The sequence below is a fragment of the Gadus morhua genome, chromosome 18 (assembly GCF_902167405.1).
Source record: "Gadus morhua chromosome 18, gadMor3.0, whole genome shotgun sequence".
NCBI lineage: Eukaryota > Metazoa > Chordata > Actinopteri > Gadiformes > Gadidae > Gadus > Gadus morhua.
In genome coordinates, this window is record NC_044065.1 from 7,152,685 (window position 1) to 7,173,754 (window position 21,070).

Below are 21,070 nucleotides of genomic sequence, written 5' to 3' on the forward strand. Positions count from 1 at the left end.
TTGTAAAACTGCATAATTTGTAAAAATAAATACTACAACTGGGCTATTATTTGTATTGTTGGTAACACTTTACAATAAGGTTATAATGGTTTATTATTATATCCTTATTCTAATGTGTCACTGTATAGTTAAATAAAAAAATGTATGTAGTAAGATACATCCTTCACCATATATGTGTGGTAAGAGCATCATCATTTTGTCAATCTCGCTGTAGGGCTGTAACCGTATTCCTCTATTTCTGTTCTCCTTCTGAGCCATGGCTCAAGTGAGAACGCAACTATCAGCTGGTGGCTGAAGCCCATCTCCTGCAGACAGTCCTCCGGTGTCCAGCACACGTCAGTCCTTCTGTCTGTCTCTCTCTACGGCCCGCGGCCAGGGAGCCATCCTCCGTCCCAGACAGAAGCACGGCAGGAGACGTCTACTGCGCTCTCTGACGACGCAGGATGACCAAGCAGTCTCCCTGGCATTATTCTAATAAAAGCATCTCCTGGAGGCTCTGGAGATAATGCTCTGAGCTTGGAGGTTAGCGGGACACGGGCCTGGGCCAACGTGGGACGTCTGCCAGTAGGTTGAGCGCAGCACAGGCTGCAGGAGGGAAGCATCCCTCCACATGACGCCGCTCAACGTGGCTTACCATTGTTGTGGAAAGTACAACACTTAAACCCTTAAGGGACTATAACGTTTGCATCGTCTCGCTCTGTGATCCTCCCATAAGCTCCAATCCAGGGTTGTCGTCAAACAATGCCCATATATGGCTTCAACCTAACCTAGCGTTTCTTGCTATTAATGTATTTCAAGTGCTACTTGGTTTGCAGGATGGCAAGCCTTCCATCCAGTTTCCCTTAACCTAGCCTTCCTTATCCATTCCTTTCACAACAATTTCATACCATGAGGTTGTCTCGATCCCATCGGAAGAATTATATTGTACAAGGAATATTAGAACATACTGGAGGCACAGAACATTGGATGATCTTTTTAAGAATCAAGAGTCTCCTCGTGAGACTCATAAAAGACCCCCAGTGTTTTTCCACACTTATCTCATTCATATTGCATATAATGCAAGATACTGATTATAATTTTTCTGAGAATTTAGTCAAATCTTCCCACACCATCAGGGTTAACCCTCTTAGGCTTCTTGACAAGGCCATTGTCGGCACACTTCTCAGATATCTGGGGATGGGGGGGGACAAGTGGGCCTGTGATGTAGACCACCTCCCAGCCCTTCGGACCTGAGCCTGGGCTAACATCTGACTGAGACCGGGATTCAAGCCCCATCAGACAAAGCGTCATGTTTGGCTAAATGCGAGGGGGCCAACCCTTTCAAACTCAATGCCATCTTATGGCTGGTTGGTACTAGTAAAAGCAAGCATTGTGTTGTTTTCTCTTCACAGGTTCATAAGTCATGTTTGAGTATGCATGCAGCAGCTGGGTCTGCAGGTGTGCTATTCTTCATCCCGTTTGTTATTTAGTCTAGAGTGCGCACCTCTGTAAGTGCATAACTGTTGTTTGTGTTGTCTGCACAGTGCACATCCATAAATAAAAGCCTCATCTCACACACCCTTCACTCTGTGATTCATGTGAGCTGGTATCTGTGAATGATGTGAAACCGAGAGTCATCGTGTGTGTGTGTGTGTGTGTGTGTGTGTGTGTGTGTGTGTGTGTGTGTGTGTGTGTGTGTGTGTGTGTGTGTGTGTGTGTGTGTAGGTGTGTGTGTGTGTAGGTGTGTGTGTGTGTGTGTGTGTGTGTGTGTGTGTGTGTGTGTGTGTGTGTGTGTGTGTGTGTGTGTGTGTGTGTTTGAGAGAGTGAGTGAGAGGGGAGTGTGTGTGTGTGTGTGTGTGTGTGTGTGTGTGTGTGTGTGTGTGTGTGTGTGTGTGTGTGTGTGTGTGTGTGTGTGTGTGTGTGTGTGTGTGTGTGTGTGTGTGTGTTTGGGAGTGAGGGAGTGTGTGAGAGAAGAGAGAGAAGGAGAGAGAGAGAGAGAAGAGAGAGACGAGAGAGAAGAGAGAGAAAGAGAGAGAGAGAGAGAGAGAGAGAGAGAGAGAGAGAGAGAGAGAGAGAGAGAGAGAGAGAGAGAGAGAGAGAGAGAGAGAGAGAGAGAGACGATAGAGAAAGAAAGAGAGAGAGAGAGAGAGAGACGATAGAGAGAGAAAGAGAGAGAGAGAGACGATAGAGAGAGAGAGAGAGAGAGAGAGAGAGAGAGAGAGAGAGAGAGAGAGAGAGAGAGAGAGAGAGAGAGAGAGAGAGAGAATGTGTGTTAATGTGTTTGTGTGTTGGAGAGCAACTGCCACAGGAAACGGTGAGGCTGAAGCGAAGACGGTGGAGGATGAAGAGGTTAAGGAGGATAGAGGGGAGGCTGAGGCGGATGGGAAGAAGCTACTAAAAGAAGAGCAAGGCACTCTGGGACATTTGGGCTCGAGGAGCCACCCGGTGGAAACCTATACCCTCTCCGCTCCTCAGTCATGATTCATTTCCAGTGCGTGTTTTCATGTTCCCAACTCACTTCTGACCACTCCCCATGTCTGGCGCTGACAAATGATAATCTCAGAGACATCCAGAATCAGCAGACACGCCGACGCGAACACACGAGGCGTCGCCATGCTTTGGTATTCAAAACAAGCCAACACAAGGGCACCGACAAGCTGAAATGATTTAACACTCTGAGCAGCTGCAGAGTCAAAACACACAAGTGCAGATAAATACACCTGCAACACAACGGCAAGCTGGTCCTTCCTTACAGATGAGTTACGATTTAGCCGAGCGGAACGGCACAACTAAACTTCATGGTGACACAAAGACAAGACAAGGAATGTATGTGGCCTTAAAAAGGTGTAGGGAATATATATCGAACTAAAACTAAATGAAACTCATGAACTGATTGTCTTTCAATTTGGCAGACAGATGATGATTGATGGATGGATATTGTTATGTGTAATATATATATATATATATATATATATATATATATATATATATATATATATATATATATATATATATATAACTATCATCAATATGCATGATATAATAAACAAACAAGGTGCAGGTGTTTGGGCTGGTGTGCATGCAGTAAACCGCACGCCCTGCACCGTCAATGAGCATGACTCCATCCCGCTCTCCACCAGCTTTCTCCCTCTCTCGCTCTCCCTCTCGAGCACTCCACCTTATTTTTCCTGAATGAAATCGTACGCCGCTCGGCGCTATAAATAGAACGGGGTCGTTGACGTCACAATGCATCGCATCCACGTCGTCGTCGGCCCGCGTGCAGCGCGCCTGCAGATGATCTCGCAGCTTGACCTCTCTCTCTCTCTCTCTCTCTCTCTCTCTCTCTCTCTCTCTCTCTCTCTCTCTCTCTCTCTCTCTCTCTCTCTCTCTCTCTCTCTCACACACACACATACACACGCTCTCTCTCTCTGTGTCCCTTATCCTCTCCCTCTCTCATCCTCGCGCTCTCTCTCTCTCTCTCTTCTCCCTCCCTCCCTCCCTCCCTCCCTCGCTCTGCTCGTCTTTCCAGCCCCTGTAAGAGCAGGATGTCTGGCTGGTGGAAGGACAGAGTTGCTACACGCCAGATAGTATTCAACCACGGCTGAAGACCAGGGCGCGGATTAACTGCTCCACGAGCCGGACGCTGTGTGGCTGTAACCACACCATGACGGCATGATCCTCGCCAGATAGCGTCGCGTATAGCGCTGTTGTATTGTTTTGGGTGTGTGTGTGTGTGTGTGTGTGTGTGTGTGTGTGTGTGTGTGTGTGTGTGTGTGTGTGTGTGTGTGTGTGTGTGTGTGTGTGTGTGTGTGTGTGTGCGTGTGTGTGCGCGTGTGTGTGTGTTTGCGAGTGTATGAGTGTGAGTGTGTGTGCGTGTGTGTATGTATGTGTGTGCTGCCGTCCGTGCTCGTGTCACGAGGTTACTTTTGCACACTTACTTTGAAGTGTTGACTGCAGGTTTTTGTTTTTTTTTCCCTCGGGTTAGGCGGACCTATCTTTCTCGGTGGAAACGGTAGGCTTAAAATTTACTCCTTTACACCTCAGTGCCGCACCTGAGTGGAGAGAACAAAGGCGAAGGGGTGGTGTCCGTGAAGCCAGAGTAGGCTATAGGCTTCTATTAAAGTGTGACCATTATTGCTTACAATAGAGTTACATCAGTCACATCGGATCGTATTGAATGCATATTGTATATTTTAGTAGCAAGCTACTTACAGTTTGGCACTGAGCTGCCATGCATTCTTAAAGTGTGCATGACTCAAACACCTGAATGTATTGCAACATTGCCTCCGTCTTGACGGAAAAGTTCCGGTGGAAGCAGCTGTGCCCTTTTATAGAACGATGCTGTGACGTCGATTAAAGGTCAAGCAGTTGACGTCAGAATTCACATAATCCCAAAATAATAAATAATGCATTGTGACGGTTTTGACGGTTTAATTGTTTTGCGTGTTGTGGTGTGTTTCATGCCATTTTTTCCGACAGCACTTTGTAAAAGCCATGTCTTTATCTTCCTTAAAGATAAAATCCCTATCACTGTCCGCCGGGTGAATATGCCCGCAAAACAAGCCGGTTGACAGGTCCATGTCCCGCGAGGCATGGCATGGTTTCCTGTTTCTCAGGGCAACTGCTCCACCTAAATGTTGAACGTTACATCACAACATCCCACCTCGTCGGCTCAGCCTGGTGCTCCCATCAGCTGAGTGCTGCAGGAATAACTTCCTGACAAGAGTGGTCGCGATGCAACACATAAAACGTCATTCCTTTTCACTTAACGCTTATCTCTGAGGATTAAAAGGTGATATAACAAGAAGGGTGCATTTTAACGCCTGTCAGTTTTTTTAGAATGAATTGTGTCTGCGTGTGCGTGCGTGCGTGCGTGCGTGCGTGCGTGTGTGTGTGTGGGTGTGTGTTTGTGTGTGTGTTTTCCCAACGACGTAAAAAGATAAACACTTACAAATGGGTCACCATTTCCATTGCAGAAAATGATAACTTCTTAGCGTGAGTTCCTGATCGCAAGGTGACTAATGTAGAGATGGAACGTGAATCGGGTGGGTAGCGGAAGCCAGTGATTATTGCCTACACACCTCCACTCCACTCCTTCCCCCCCGTTCCCCGTCGTTCATGCCCATGCTGAAGAGGATCCATCTGCAGTGAATCCATGGTGCTGCTCCAGCCAACCGTATCCATGCAAAAGTGTCGAGGCCATTTGAGCCAGCCTGTTGTGTGTTCGTTGGGGAATTGAATGACATCTTGATCAGGCTGTGCTGACTTCATAATATACTGCGCTAGTTTGCAGTGTTTTGGCTTTACTCATGGTCATATCTTCTTCTGCGTTCAGAACGCAAAGGAAACATTTTCATGTTTTGTTTTCCATCCCCCTGTTGTTCATAAGTCGTTACCTTCCTCTTGTACAAAGGTGCTTTGGTTGTTACGTCAGTAGTATTCCTTTAGAAGATGCACCGGTGAGTGACCAGGAGTGGGTGTTTGGGCCAGTTGGTCTGCGGGCCTCAGATCTAAGGGGGGCTAATTCGGGCACAGGGAGGGCCGAACAGACAGACAGCCGGACGGTTAGTCAGCATACGGTGACGTTGCATCACACAGACAGCAGAGATAAGACGGACCAAGGTTAACGCGGCGCTGAAAGAATGACCTCGCCAGGAAAAAGGAGTTCTGCTTCAGAAAAGGGATCAGCAATATATATGGGTGTCAACCATCAGGATTTGGGTAATAAGCAGGTGTAAACACAGGTGTCAAACAAATGAGCTGGCTCTGGCTTGATTTGTGATCAAAATCAAGGCATTAACCTACAGATGTCGGCCCCTGGCCCTGGTTAAATTGCTGTTATTTGTCACCATCAGTATATAGATAGAGTAGTTGTTAGCAGTGCCCTGCAGTAGGTAGTCAGTTCAAAGGGTTTATGATTCACAGTGAAGACAATGAAATGAGACAGACAATAAGTAGACAATAAGTGGGAAAGATGGGACATGATCAGATGTATGTCAGCGCAGCAAGTGCCCCTGTCTTCAAAGCTGCAATCAGCCTGACTTGGTTTTGATTACGTTGTGTTTTGATTGAGTCTCTTGATTCTCATGCATTGGCCAAACAAATACGTGAGAAACACGAGACCGAATCAAAACACGATTTAATCAAAACAAAGCTGGCTGAGCATAACTTGCTGATTGCAGCTTCAGGATAACAACTGATGCACCAATGGCTGAAAGACCCTTCAACGGTTGAAGTGGTCCTTATAGACCTTCCATCCTGCAGGTCATGTCGCTCTGACGACTGCATGCTACAATACAGTATGGCTTAAGGCTTCTCTGTAAAGCCGTCACTGGCTTCTCAACCATCTGTGGTATCGCTGGAGCCCATGAGGTTTTGTGCATTTTAGTGTGGCACTTACTGGCACAGACTTTGTAACAGCATATACAAAGAATAGAAAAAGAAAACGGATTCAAATTACCCTTGAGCCTGGAATGGGTCAGATGAGGTGCGTGCGTGCGTGTGTGTGTGTGTGTGTGTGTGTGTGTGTGTGTGTGTGTGTGTGTGTGTGTGTGTGTGTGTGTGTGTGTGTGTGTGTGTGTGTGTGTGTGTGTGTGTGTGTGTGTGTGTGACAGATATAAACCTTGTTAATGTGATATGTGTCTATGTAATCAGAGCCGCGTAGCACCAGAATAAGATAATAGCTTTCAAATAATGGCTTCCTGGCACGGGGCTATTTAAGCAGAGCAAATACATCAATAAGCACAACATACAGAATCAATGCTTAGGATTTTGGTGCGTTTCGAGGATCCACACAAATCATACTGGCACAAAAACCTTTACGCATGCGCTGACAATCTGAAACCATTAAGTCATATTCCAGGGGTTGGACTGCGGTCATTCTTCTTGGTAACTGGGAGTGTACTTCTGGGCAACTGGGAGAGGATTTAATAACAGATGATAATTATAAAATTATAATGATAATAGCGGGGCTGTGATGTTGCCTATGGACTCATATGCAGGATTATGACTTATAAAGGATTATTACTTATAATAATAACTAATTATGTCATAATTTTAGGAAGAAATTTCAAAATTTTGAGTGATGTCGAAATAGGACCCATCATCAGTTGAGCTATTTGCTAACTGCTGTGTCTCCGCCCCCTGAAGTTTCCCCTCGAGGTAGATGATGGACTACGAGCGACCCAACGTGGAGACCATTAAGTGTGTGGTGGTTGGGGACAACGCCGTGGGGAAGACCCGGCTCATCTGTGCCCGGGCCTGCAACACCACCCTCACCCAGTACCAGCTGCTGGCCACACACGTCCCCACCGTCTGGGCCATCGACCAGTACCGCGTCTGCCAGGAGGTACTACTACTAATGCATGTGGGCTTAAAGGTCCCATATTATACCACCAGGTGTGAGTGTGATCAGCCATTGCAAGCCGTTTTGAAATTCTGCCTCTTCCTGTTTTTTAGTGACATCACAAGTGGGTGTGTCCACCTAGATTTGTGCTGGATAGATCAGTCTACCAGCCTACCCAGTGGACTTTAGCAAACGCTGCTCATCTATCCTTCATACATCTAGGTGGCACGCCCACTTATGATGTCAGAAGAGGCAGATTTCCAAAACGGCTTGTAACAGCCAAATTAGACTCACACCTGGTGGTATAATATGTCACCTTTTAGAGAAACGTGGTGGTGTAAGAAGTGGTTTTGGGCTACCCCTACAGGTTGGAGGTCTCAATAACCCTGTGGAACTGTCGGTTACAAGTGTGTAGAGACATTATCATTGTCCCTTCATTTTTATCCATTGATGTACAATCTGGGTCTATAAATATATTTTAAGTGGTCGAAATAATCATACTCTGTGTCAACGGTATTGACGCCCCTAATGGATGGCAAGCCACTCATGGATGTGGTGGTGGGTGGCAATACTTCAGTCTTTATAGAGATTGACCGACCAGGGTGATCTATAATTGAGTCATCTCACCCGTCATCTGTCTGGGTCTGAAGCTGAATCCGCTATGACTCTACTATTATGTACCGGACATCATTGTGTGTGTCTATGATGGTTTCTCCCCCAGGTCCTGGAGCGATCCAGAGATGTGGTGGACGAGGTCAGTGTTTCTCTACGGCTGTGGGACACATTTGGAGATCACCACAAAGACAGGCGCTTTGCTTACGGCCGGTAGGACACATGGTGGTTTGAATGGATGTGTGATTGCGTGTGTCCGGGTGTAGACTAGAGCAGTTGGAGCACGTCTATACTCTATGTTTTCGATGTCCATCTTCTCAGAAGCATCAAATAACACAGGAAGGGAGCCTTTAGCCTGGCCTCAGATCCAACACCACCAAGCTGTTACCGCAGCTTTCAGCGTTCAGTGAACACATACTGCAGGACATTATTGAGATGTACTCTTGGCTTTCTGCCTCCCACTGCTACTGCAAGCCTCTCAGTCTTGCGCTCTACTCTGAGGGTACTTAAGGCCATCTCCCCCCTCTGATTGAGTGCCGTGGTCAGCCAAGCCTCCTAAAGCCTCGTTTGAGGTGCCAACCTACATAAATGAAATAAAAAACATCACATCGCCAAACTTGTGTTTCGTAACAGTGTTCTCGTGAGAATCCGATTTGACTTTCCCAGGACTCTCCGCAAACAATCTCAAAGCCCCTGTCTTTAAAAACGCCTCTCTGCTCCGTTTACTGGCTCACGTGCCGGAGCACAACCTACATTCTCTCAGGCCGGCGCAGTAGATCTGCCTCTGTGAGGGCATCAATTCTTGCCCGTCCTGTTTACTCCTCGCTAAGTGACTAGTTGGCCCAGTTTCCTGTCCTCCCTCAGCCTCTTACCGTTATTCTCTGGGGTCACCTGCGCGACCATCCAACCCTTGTCAGCAGATCGCCAGGACGACCTTCATATCAAAGACTTCCCGGCACAAAAGACCCACTTTTATTTTTTCTTGTAGTCCTATGTAATACCGTCAAACAGAACATTCTACAACATCTCCATATCAGTGAATACCTCTTAGACGTTAAAACAACTTTTTGACTTCTAGCCAGCCAGAGAGCCTACAACCGTAGAGGAAAAGTGTTATGGTGATTTAACGGAACTTGTCAGTTGACCGTAATCCAAACCCACATTTCCCCTTCAGACCTCTGTACATTTGCCGCACAGTATTAGCGTTACGTAACACAGAGTTCAGACTCCCTAATGCCTTCTGGCAGAGACTGGACCAAAGCCACTCAGCTTTAATGTCGCTCTGATGGCCAAGGTTAAAAAGAGTCTTTGCCAGATCTTTCGATAGAAATGCAGATATTGGTCAAGCCCTGAAACATGGGAGTGGAGGCACTTTTGTTGCTTGTTTTTGTGTTTATCACCTTTCACTTTAGCCTGAGATAGCCTTCAAACGGCTAAACTAAATACAGTTTTCCAGAAGGTTATCCACAAATACATGGGTTGTTTTGATTGAGTGATCTAGAGCACTCAGGTTTAAAGTACAACACTTTCCTCGCTATCAAAGCGTTGATAAGAGATCGATGGCTTTTGGCTCGCTCTGATGCACCTCTGTCTGTCTGCAAAGCCATGATGAACGGACTTCTGCACGGTTGTCCCTTCATCCTGTTCACTTCTCTGTCCTGCTCAGTGGCCGCATTTCAGATGGATGTGTGCTCCTAGCTTGCATCTTGCTCTCTATTGCTTCGAATAGTACACTACTTCAAAATAGATGGCCGGGTTTCAGGATTGACACTCTAGTAGACTGTAAAATGTTAACTCTTATCTTAATTGTTAATACTCTTAATACTGTTTCTGGAATGTATTCATTGTAAAGGTTTGTGCTGATAATCTAAAACGAAGGGATTACGAACGGTCGATTTTAAAATAATTTAAGCAGTCGTGCACTTTCTCAAAGTACACACACACTCGCGCACGCACAGCCACTACCAGACACACAGGCATGAACACACACACACAAATATACATACCTACATCATACGTATGCATGTTATTTTGTCATATTTGTCCCAATGTCCTCCTCATACTCACTTGGCGATACCTAAATTAGGTACCGGGAAAATATTTCATCACTCTATATACTCTATATGCAGTACTAGAAAAAAGTACTAGCTTGCAGGTACCACTTCATCTCTCTCTCTCTCTCTCTCTCTCTCTCTCTCTCTCTCTCTCTCTCTCTCTCTCTCTCTCTCTCTCTCTCTCTCTCTCTCTCTCTCTCTCTCTCTCTCTCTCTCTCTCTCTCTCTCTCTCTCTCTCTCTCTCTCTCTCTCCTATTTCAGGTCAGATGTGGTGGTGCTCTGCTTCTCCATAGCCAACCCTCACTCTCTGCACCACGTGAAGACCATGTGGTCCATGGAGATAAAGCACTTCTGCCCGCGGACCCCCGTCATCCTGGTGGGCTGCCAGCTGGACCTGCGATACGCTGACCTAGAGGCTGTGAACCGGGCCAGAAGACCAATGGCCAGGTACAACCTCACACAACGAGAGGCGAAGAATACATTGGATATGCAGCGCCCCTGATTCTGGGCATCCTTAAGCCTTAGTGTGTGAATGGATGGGTCATTTTATGCCGCAAGCAATAAAGCTTTCTCCCATTTCTATTAGAGAACCCAGGTGTGTTCTTGAATGAAACTCTCGATGCAGGGTTTGATGCTGCGCTTGCTTGTCGACATGCTGAGCATTTTATTGGGACAGAAACGATGGTGATGGTAAATGGACGTATTTATAAAGCACTATTATTGCATATGGCCATTCGATGATTTTTATAATTAGTGTCTTCATAGTCATCCATTTATACACACATTCATACGACCAATCATGTCAGCCATGCAAAGCAACAGCCAGCTGTTCGGGAGCAGTTCGGGTTTAGGTGTCTGGCCTCTCGTCTTGTCTCTTGACACTTAGCGAAGAAAAGCAGGGTATCAAACCAGCAACCTTCCCTTTGCCAGATGACCTGCTGTACCTCCTGAGCTACCATCGTTACAATGGCAATTAAACAATCTGAAATAAACAAAGAATATTACATTCTTTAATTTGACGGTTTGCCCTTCACCTTGTCTGTCTTCATAGGCCTATAAAACAGGGAGACATCTTGCCACCGGAAAGCGGCCGAGAGGTGGCCAAGGAGCTAGGGATCCCCTACTACGAGACCAGCGTCTTCGACCAGTTTGGCATCAAGGACATCTTTGACAACGCCATACGAGCCGCTCTCATCTCACGGCGCCACCTGCAGTTCTGGAAGTCTCACCTGCGCAAGGTACATCGCGTACACAGTACAAAATGTTATAAAATACAAAATGCTTGAAATTACTTTTTGATTATTTCCATTATTATTTTTTTTTTAAATAGACAGTCCTTATTTTACTATTTTTTCTACATTTTTACGACAACTTCACCCAGAACCCAAAAAAACTTAAGTTTTTGGACAGCATTGTCAATGAGATTGTGCCCTCTGCCCTTCCTTGTATCAGGTCCAGAAGCCCCTCCTCCAGGCGCCCTTCCTCCCCCCAAAAGCCCCTCCCCCGCTCATCAAGATCCCGGAGGTGGTCCCCAGGAGCCGGTCTCGGGGGGCCCGCCTCCTGCTGGACAGCCCGCTGTGTGCCGACGTCCTGTTTGTCCTGCAAGACCACACTCAGCTCTTTGCCCACAAGATCTACCTGTCCACGTCCTCGTCCAAGTTCTATGATCTCTTTCAGGTGTGTTGATGCATCTTATTGCATGACTTTAGAAGATACTGCTGTTTTTGCAATGGCAATGAATCAAAGAACAAAAATAAAGAAAGATATTCTTAGGATGGTCTTAAATGTGTGCAACCTGATAGGCGGAATCAATCAATTCTTGATGGGTGATTTAACCCTGGTAACCGTATACTTGGACCGGAATGAACCCAGTGGGACATTTCAGATGGACTTCTCGGACGAGTCCCAGTGTCTGGTGGTCACAGAGAGACACGGCAGGGACCATCTCATGAGGACGCTCAGTTTGGACACGGAGGAGGAGGTGGCCGTTCTGCCCAACCTGTCCCCCTGCTCACTGAGGGCTTCCAAGGTAAGCCTGAAGTCTACAGTATCACAGAGGGCTACCAAGGTAAGCCTGAAGTCTACAGTATCACAGAGGGCTACCAAGGTAAGCCTGAAGTCTACAGTATCACAGAGGGCAACCAAGGTAAGCCTGGAGTCTACAGTATCACAGAGGGCTACCAAGGTAAGCCTGGAGTCTACAATATCACTGAGGGCTTCCAAGGAAATCCTGGAGTCCAACTTCCCCTTGAATTTTTACGGAAACAGAGGTGATGTTGCAGGTTCTTCTTTAAGGTAACACATCTTTCAGCATTGTTTACCAGTGATGGATACATCCCTCTGTTGCAGAGCGACGGCACCTTGCGGATGATGAGTTTCAGCGGGAAACACCGGCGCACCAAGCTGTCCCTGGCCTCATGGAGCAAGGCTTTCTACAGCATCCACAAGGAGAACATACCAAACCCTGTCACAGACACCCTGGCCCCCATGACCGTGGTCAAGATGGACTATTCCATTCAGCTTGGCCCCTTCAGTGCAGTGCTGAGGTGTGTTGTCTTTAACCGATAGTTTTGACAGCTCATTTTTATACTGTCTATAGGGAAAGCTTAGGCCTTTTTGCAAACACATCTAAAATGCCATAGAAGAACTCCATCAACAGCCATTTCGGCATAGAAGTTGTGATTCGGCCAGGATGGCTGAGTTACTGTAAAGTCAGTGGTCTGGATAATGGAACTTCATGGAAGACCCACACAACAACCAAGTTTAAGTTGGGTGGATGAATGATGAGGCATTGACGTTAGCTGGATCTCTTGCAAACAAAACAGAGATCTGCATATAATGTGACACATAAGACCTCTGTCAACAGCGACCACTTGAATCACCCATAACACCCCACGCTCTTCACACACCAACAGGTTTCTGTACACGGGGGAGCTGGACGAGAAAGAGAGGGACCTGATGAAGATAGCCCAGATTGCGGAGGTCCTGGAGGTGTTTGACCTGAGGATGATGGTTGAGAACATCATGAACAAAGAGGCCTTCATGAACCAAGAGATCACCAAGGCGTTCCATGTCCGCAAGGCCAACCGCATCAAGGAGTGCCTGACCAAGAACACATTCACAGGTTTGTCGGTTCTGGCGTTGTCCTTGGGAAGCAGCAGAGTCAAGAAATCAAGTCCTGAAGTCAGTCAAAATGACAGGATTAGCAGGAACCTTAATTCAATTTATTTATAAAGCACTTTTCATAGTGCGGAAATCTCTAAGTGCTGTACAGACCTCAAAGAGAACATGCAACAAACAAAATGCCTCCATATGTATGTCTTCTTTAGGCCTTGACTGTTTGGCCTTGACTGATTGTTTCTTTCTGGGCCAACCGCTCACAGATGTCACGTTTAGATTGGATGACGGCACCATCAGTGCCCATAAGCCCTTGCTGATCGCAAGCTGTGATTGGATGGCTGTGTTATTCGGAGGGTCCTTTATGGAAAGCTGCAACAATGAGGTAGGAACATTAAGTACTTTCAGGGTAGTTCATATATATGTGTTGTACTTTTCAGTTGCTTCATTTGTTTTAGCATTTAAGGGTGGTAAGCCAAATGTAAGCCATTTTCTTCAAGATCGTGATTTATTGTTGTTTTATAAAATGAAGGGCAGATCATGTTCAGTACAGGTGTTCGGTATAGGTCTATGTGGACCTGTATATGTGTGTGTGTTAAGAATAAATATCACCAAAAAGCCTTTTAGTGTTTATGGTGGCGACTTAACAGATCGGTTTGTGAACAGGAATGGATGAATATCCAAACAACCATACCAATGGAAAGATGCAAAAGAAGCTAACCAATTAATGGAAATGACTTGTGTTGGCTCAGCTACATGGCTGAGAGGAGAGCTGTTTAAGGTTTTAGTGCTTGTGTTGTCATGTCTTTATGCTCTCCAACCCTTTCCCTCAAGTCTTCTGATAATTTCCGCTCATTAAAAAATAGTTTGACCATTTTGTGAACCATACAATCTCATCACATCGTCCTAAAAGCCATCCTTGATTTGCCATGCATCAAAAAGTATGTCTGTATCTGTGAAAAGTAGACGATTGTGTGCAAGTACAATCCTATTCATCCAATCCTGTGTGTTCAGGTGGTGTTCCCGAACACCAGCCGCGTGTGCATGCAGTCGGTGCTGGAGTACCTGTACACAGACAGCCTGTCCCCCGGACCAGAGCTGGACCCCATGGAGCTGACTGCTCTGGCCAACAGACTGTGCCTGCCTCGACTCACGGCACTCACAGGTAGAATAGGGGCTGTCCCCTGCCGTCAGACGCATGTCACCGCTAAGAATGAGTCACCGTCCCTGATGTACTCGAAACAAAGGAAGGTTGGAGTGTTCAGGCAGACAAAATGGCAGGCCTGCGACCATTTCAGTGTCTACATGGGGCCGAATCACCGTGTTCGACTTCAGTTTCGACAGCTGACGCAAACAACTTTGAGCCTTTATCCTCTTTGACCTATTTTCTATCTTGATACAAAATAACAAAAAACAATGTTCTAAATCTATGCACACACATAGTGTGTACGTGTTTGTGTGTATGTGTGTGTGTGTATTTCCAACCTACCCAACTGTCATTCCCTACATTTTGGAGTGTGGGCGTGCACCTGCCTTCTGAGCTTATGAAACACTCGGGTTGATGATTAATGTATGAGAAAAAAACTGACGTCATCTCTTTCCATCTCTGTCTCACTTTCCCTACCCGACCCCTCCCTCACTCACTCCCTCTCCTCATCTCGCTCCTCCTCCTCTGTCCCCTCCTGCTCTCTCTCTCTCTCTCTCTCTCTCTCTCTCTCTCTCTCTCTCTCTCTCTCTCTCTCTCTCTCTCTCTCTCTCTCTCTCTCTCTCTCTCTCTCTCTCTTTTTGCCTTTTATCTCTCTTGTGTTCACTCCTCTTTCACTCATTTGCATTTTGTGGCTTTATTTGAATCCTCTCTCTCTCTCTCTCTCTCTCTCTCTCTCTCTCTCTCTCTCTCTCTCTCTCTCTCTCTCTCTCTCTCTCTCTCTCTCTCTCTCTCTCTCTCTCTCTCTCTCTCTCTCACAAACACACCATGGTTCACCAGAACAATACACCGTCACTGAGCTGAGCAGAGCTGCCAGAGCAGGACAGGATGTTGATGGAGATGTGCTCACCTATCTTGAGCTGGCTCAGGTAAGCTTCATGTCTTACAACACTTTTCCTTTCCATATCAAGCCGATCTGGGAACAATGCTTGAAGCACCGGTGGTCCTGTGTTGCCTCTGGGGCTGAATTCATCCAGGTTTAAATATTCATTACTCACCTCCATAAGCTTTGACGACTGAGACATGAAGATTACAAGTTCTGCAGAAGTTGGCCCACTGATAAGAAGCTAACACCCCTGATGTACTTTAAATAGGCATGTTCACGCAGACGATATGGCAGGTTATGAGACAGAATTGAAGTGTCGCATTGTGCTTCGATATCTGCAGCCTTGTGCAGGAACTCCTCAGCCCAAACCAAACTAGTAAGACTTTTCCCCCACACCCCCCTGTACATTGCTACCTGCAAATTGATCCGCCATACCACGAGAATGATCGTGTTTGTTTACCAATATGGTTCCCTGTCCAAATCGGGCGTACGACAGCTGTCTGACAGCCTCTTGGGTTTGTGCCGATTTCAGAGCTTTAGAACTAAAGCTTTAAGCTTCCGACAGCATGCAGAGGCTGACCCAGAGTCTGTGCTCAGATGTGTTGTATTCGCTTCAACCGACAACTCTGCCTCTCAGCGATTGTTGACGTCTTTACAGAGATTGGCCCGGTTTGGTTTCGGAGTTACCTCAAGATATTTTTTGCCTGTTTTGTCACTCCATTGACATTTCTTCGGTCTCTTTTTCCAGTTTCACAATGCAAGCCAACTTGCAGTCTGGTGTTTACACCACATATGCACCCATTACAACAGCGTGTGCGCAAACTACCGCAAAGAGATCAAGTCCAAGTCTCAAGGTAAGGCCGCTCTCAAGTCAGGTCCATTTTAATGTATATCCCTGTATCCAAATTAGTCTCAAATGGCTTAACCAATCACATTATCTGTCACCCCTTAACCCTTAACCCTAAGCTAAATCCATCTACTCTAAATCTAATATTAACAAAAAAAACATGAGAATGATCCCAGACAAGGGATCTCTCCTTCCAGAGATGGTATGGAGCATATTGCTAACATAACAAGCAATAACTGAATTCAAGTAAACACAATGTACGTTTTCTACATGTTGTTGTACACACTGCCTGGAGCCCACATAGTGTTTGGACCTGAATGGTTTCAGCCGCTGTTTCTCCAGAGAACCAGCGGTACTTTGAGCAGCACCGCTGGCCGCCCGTGTGGTACCTGAAAGAGGAGGATCACTACCGGCGCGCCAGAAAGGAGCGGGAGAAGGAGGATCTGGTGGCCAACAAGCACCAGCACCGCCGCCGATGGTGCTTCTGGAGCACCTCGCCCACTGTGGCCTAACCGCTCGGACCAGGAAGCACCTTCAGGGTCAAAGGGCAAGGGTCAGGGCAGGGGGACAGACACATAGGTGACACAGGGGTGTCTGCAATGGTTATCTGGTTTTTAAGCTCCACGTTCCTCCAATTATTTTCCTTATGGTTCCCTCCCTGCTGTAACGTGTTCAGGTATAAAATTTTCTCCTCAGCGATCAAAAGACGGTTGCACCAAAACATTTTCAATGGACAGAACAGCAAAACAAAACTAAAACTGTGAGACCGATCCTCTCGCCTTTAGAACTAAACTACAACAGTCCCTCCACACTAAACTACAATCACTCCCCTCCTGGTTAAAAGCACAACTACTTTGGAGTAAAACCATCTACAAAAAGGAGTTTAAGATGTACTAGATATTTACTTTGCAAACTAATAGTGGCTTTCTTAAAACGTCACTTTGTTGTTGATTGTGTAGTATTCAATACCTCCTCGTTGGGGGAATCTCCCAAGCCAAACCCAGGTCGGGCTTAGTCCGATTTCTGTTGATATATTCAAGCATCGGAATTGTACTTATCGGAGGGTTTCTATCATGTGATCTGCATTTCCGTAAAATAAGATCAAGGTGGCCATCTTGGTGCTTCTTGACCAAACATTTAAAATAATGAAGCCTTGAGTTGTTTTAACTGCTGGGGTTATTCTAGTACTGTACCGGAGCATAGTGTCTCTAGTAGCTGCACACCAAACACCATCCCTGGTTCTCCTGATGTTTCGTCCATGTTTCGGGATGTGTGAACAGTACCTATCCGTCTCGCAACCGTACCATCACACTCAAAGTAACCGAAAGCACCCAATAGTGCATCACCACTTGAAAAGTAGAAGTTCCTAGGTCTACCTAAGAAGTAAGTTCCTTTCACATCACTCTTAAAGCCCTACCGTTGTGTGACCTTTAGGGAATTAACAGTCTACATGAACACACAGCAAGCTGCACATCGTGAATACTTTACACTGATGATACAATCACCACTGACTCCTAAACGTGTGGAAACTACGGCAAAATCCTTCAGGCTAGTGCATGTTTCGACTGTTAACTGAATGAAGGCAAGGCATTCAAATAGTTTTAGGAGCTTATTTTCCGCTTGCTTACACGTATATACTGTGAACACACTCTTTATCAGCATTAAAATATGCAAGCAGTTCTTTACAAACACTTTTTGTGTAAATAATTTGGTCTATAAATTCTGATGTTTTTCTATTTGCCAACCCCCAAATAAAGAATCAGGCCATAAACATACGGCTTAGTACACTAGCCTTAAAGGGTGCTCTCGGTAAGATTTAAGAACTATTCGCCATGAACTGTTAACACCAGACTGATCTGCAGAGAGAAACAGAACGTAAACGGGCGAGATCAGGCCAGACTCTTGAGGCCAGGCCTGGTGGGCCACGCCTCCAGCGCTGTGTTTATCAGTAGAAGGGCTTAGCAGCTATCAGGATCAGCTGTTCAGGGTTTAACTCAAAACAGGCCCTGCCTACATAACAACACAACGGACACGAGCAGCCTGTAGACATGACTGCTGAGATGCACGCACCACCACGCACACATACATATGCGCACGCACACACACACATTCCCACATCTATGACATCTTCCACTATTAAATACTCGACACAAGATTTAAATGGCATCAATAAAAAAAAGGCAAAGCTTAAATATTAATTTGCAATAAGCGTAAAGGAAATATTTACTGTGAGTGTGCGCTTTAAAAGCTCAGACTTTACAAAGCTCATCTTTCCATCTCTATAGCTCACTGTAGTACTCACCATAGTTTCTTATAAACTTACAAAATGACTACTACTAAATGTAATGTTTAGCAGTTACATACTGTATATGTAATTGAAACATACGTGTATGTATATCTTTAACCAGTCGGAGGATGGATGTATGGATAGAGGGGAAAAGGGAAGAAAGGGTAAACGCAGTATTCTGGACAGAACTGCTCTTTGACCTCGTACATGGTCCTTCTACTGGATAGCTTGGAGGCTATATGTGTATGTGCTGGCTATAGATGTGTGGCTATATAGTGGGATCGTATATGTTACTCTACGCTATAATAAGAACATTGAAGGAACAGCGAGCCCTGTGTTGGATCCGCTCGGTGAAGCCGAATTCAAGTGTATGTCTTGTAGTTATGGAATTATGCGATTATGGAAACTGTAATACATTGCTATGCAATGTGTTGGGTTTTGATTCGATGTTAGCACAGTTGTGTTACATGTTGTATACTATATATACAAGAGAGTCCATTATTTCAATCATTCTAGAAATAAATTCTAAAAAAGAATGTTTATTTATCAAATATTTATTACACATTATATATCATATATATCTAATGAATTGTCATTATCTAGTCTACATTTTAAGGCTACTAGCTGACATCTTTGCTGTTGCATATTTGTAGTTCTGTCTAGTGTGTCAACAACCAATTGACATTAGAAGTGTTATTTTACTGGTATGAAGCAATCTTTCCTGACAATATGGTGGGGCGGGTAATGAAATGTTGGTTGATTCTACTTTCCACTCTGTCTTTGGCTTCTAGGAGCTAATGGAGACTGTAGCTTAACAAACCAACCCGGCGAAGGGGCAGAAAGACATGAAAGTCCAATATTTAGGTCCCCTCTGAAAATGACAGATACGTTATCGTATTGTTTTTAGAGGTCTATTACGATATTGTGCGGGTGCATCAGGTTGATACAATCGGTCAAGTGAAGGAGGATAAAACTGAATGTCTGAATGCTGAATGTCTGAATGTCTGAATAAGTAGCACCAAGTCACCAACCTCAAGGTGTCTTTAGAAGACATTAATGTAACTAATAATATGCTTAAGGGTATAGTTACATGCTGAAGGAGCCACAGCATCAGAATTGATATGGCTGCCCTAGGGGACACACGAGACCAGCTGCTGTCTAGCTCCCCCATCTGCGTCTAACACACTTGAAAACACCCTCACTGGCTTACAGATTTGATACTTGAACCAAACATCATGAACAACTGCAGTATGCACTTCACTTCTGTTTGTTTTTTGTTCCAACCAAGCAATCAATAAATGTAACGTGAAATGTGTTGTAACCATAAGCTGTAATGGTTACGTTCTTGGGGGTCACTCAACCTTCTATCCGACAAGGTTTTGCAGATTTTTGCCAAAAGGGCAGAAATGAAACAAGACTAATTAGAGTATGTTTCAATTAAAAAGTGCATATTTGTAGGATAGAAGTGAAGTCACCCCTGTGATATTTGAATGTGAACGGGGCGCAAGATTGTAGACACAGAGAATATTTTAATGATCCTTGGTTCTCGACTTGATAGCTGTAGATTATATCATCCGTGGTTCTTGGTATGTACACTCCCATTGACATGTGTGCACAGTACACACACGCACATCATATGTATTCATACACCGGCAGATGTAGAGCTGCTCCTTCACCCATACAGACCCACACACTTCTATCGCTATTCACAGAGAGACCACATAGCGTCACACATCACTGAATATGTGTTGACTGATTTTATGTAAATTTAGTTTGAGAAAAAGTTAGCTCATATATCACCAAATTGCTGGTCTTCATTGGGTTCCTGTTATTATATAAATGCCTTTGATCCCGACAGTCCTTATCCTTATCAATGTTGTTTTATGTAGGCCTATTCATTTATGTATGTCTTTTTTTTATCTACTGTTAAATAAATCTTTGATTTGAACAAATTGCGTGCAGTGATTTTGGTATCTTTCGTTGCAAAACGTGTCATTCAGAGTTTTTGATGCACTCCTATGCCAAAATATGTCTATTTTTGTGGGGTAAAACATAGAAAGAAATACCGAGATGACATAACATATCTAACATGCTAAAGGAATGTTTTAGAAAACAGTATTTGATTGAAAGCTTTGATATTGACATGGCTTGATGTGCCTTTTCTAGATCTATAATATGAAATATCAAGAGTTAACCAGTAAATAGACAATAACATTTGCAGAGAGAGAAAGAGGGAGAGAGATAGAGAGAGATAAAGAGAGGTCAGACTGCAATCCCATTGCATAACTTAACTTGTAACAGAGCCCAGTGTGTGTGTGTGTGTGTGTGTGTGTGTGTGTGTGTGTGTGTGTGTGTGTGTGTGTGTGTGTGTGTGTGTGTGTGTGTGTGTGTGTGTGTGTCCGTCCGTGTGTGCGTGTGTGTGTGTGTATGCGTGTCTGTGTGCGTGCGTGAGAGTAATCTTTGGTTTAGAATAATACCATTCGCTGGCATATAGAATCTAAGCAATAAGAAACCAAAAGTTTACTTACTAGACTTGGTCAAAGCAGGTGGAGTTGGGTGAAAGATAATCATGAAAGCTACTTTATATGTTGCCATCCTTTCCTTAGAAAACCACTTCATAATCACCACAACACTAGCACTTCCAGGGTTCACAACACTGCACAAATTGTGCTGGCATTGGTTGGCTACTGTGTTGTATTAGTATTGTTGTATTGCCTGGTTAATCTTAGCATTCTGTCTGCATCAAGAATATTTTTTATATAGAGACTTAACATACCTATTATCTCCTACTCCTTCACT

At 45.0% G+C, this 21,070-nt stretch overlaps 1 protein-coding gene across 2 annotated transcripts; it reads left to right on the top strand.

The window, feature by feature from the left end:
* Positions 1-3,761: 3,761 nt before the first annotated feature.
* On the top strand, positions 3,762-20,223 carry rhobtb1 (Rho related BTB domain containing 1). 2 transcript variants are annotated; one of them, XM_030340755.1, is made up of 14 exons: positions 3,762-3,991; positions 7,129-7,327; positions 8,046-8,149; positions 10,252-10,437; positions 11,042-11,228; positions 11,443-11,667; positions 11,876-12,019; positions 12,340-12,536; positions 12,906-13,114; positions 13,374-13,492; positions 14,122-14,272; positions 15,092-15,180; positions 15,886-15,991; positions 16,312-20,223. In XM_030340755.1, the coding sequence occupies exons 2-14, from the start codon at positions 7,145-7,147 to the stop codon at positions 16,494-16,496; spliced, it is 2,085 nt and encodes a 694-aa protein (XP_030196615.1). In that variant the 5' UTR covers positions 3,762-3,991; positions 7,129-7,144; the 3' UTR covers positions 16,497-20,223. The 2 variants fall into 2 exon arrangements, with proteins under 2 accessions (XP_030196615.1, XP_030196617.1); XM_030340757.1 differs by having other exon boundaries at positions 16,327-20,219.
* The last annotated feature ends 847 nt before the right edge of the window (positions 20,224-21,070 follow it).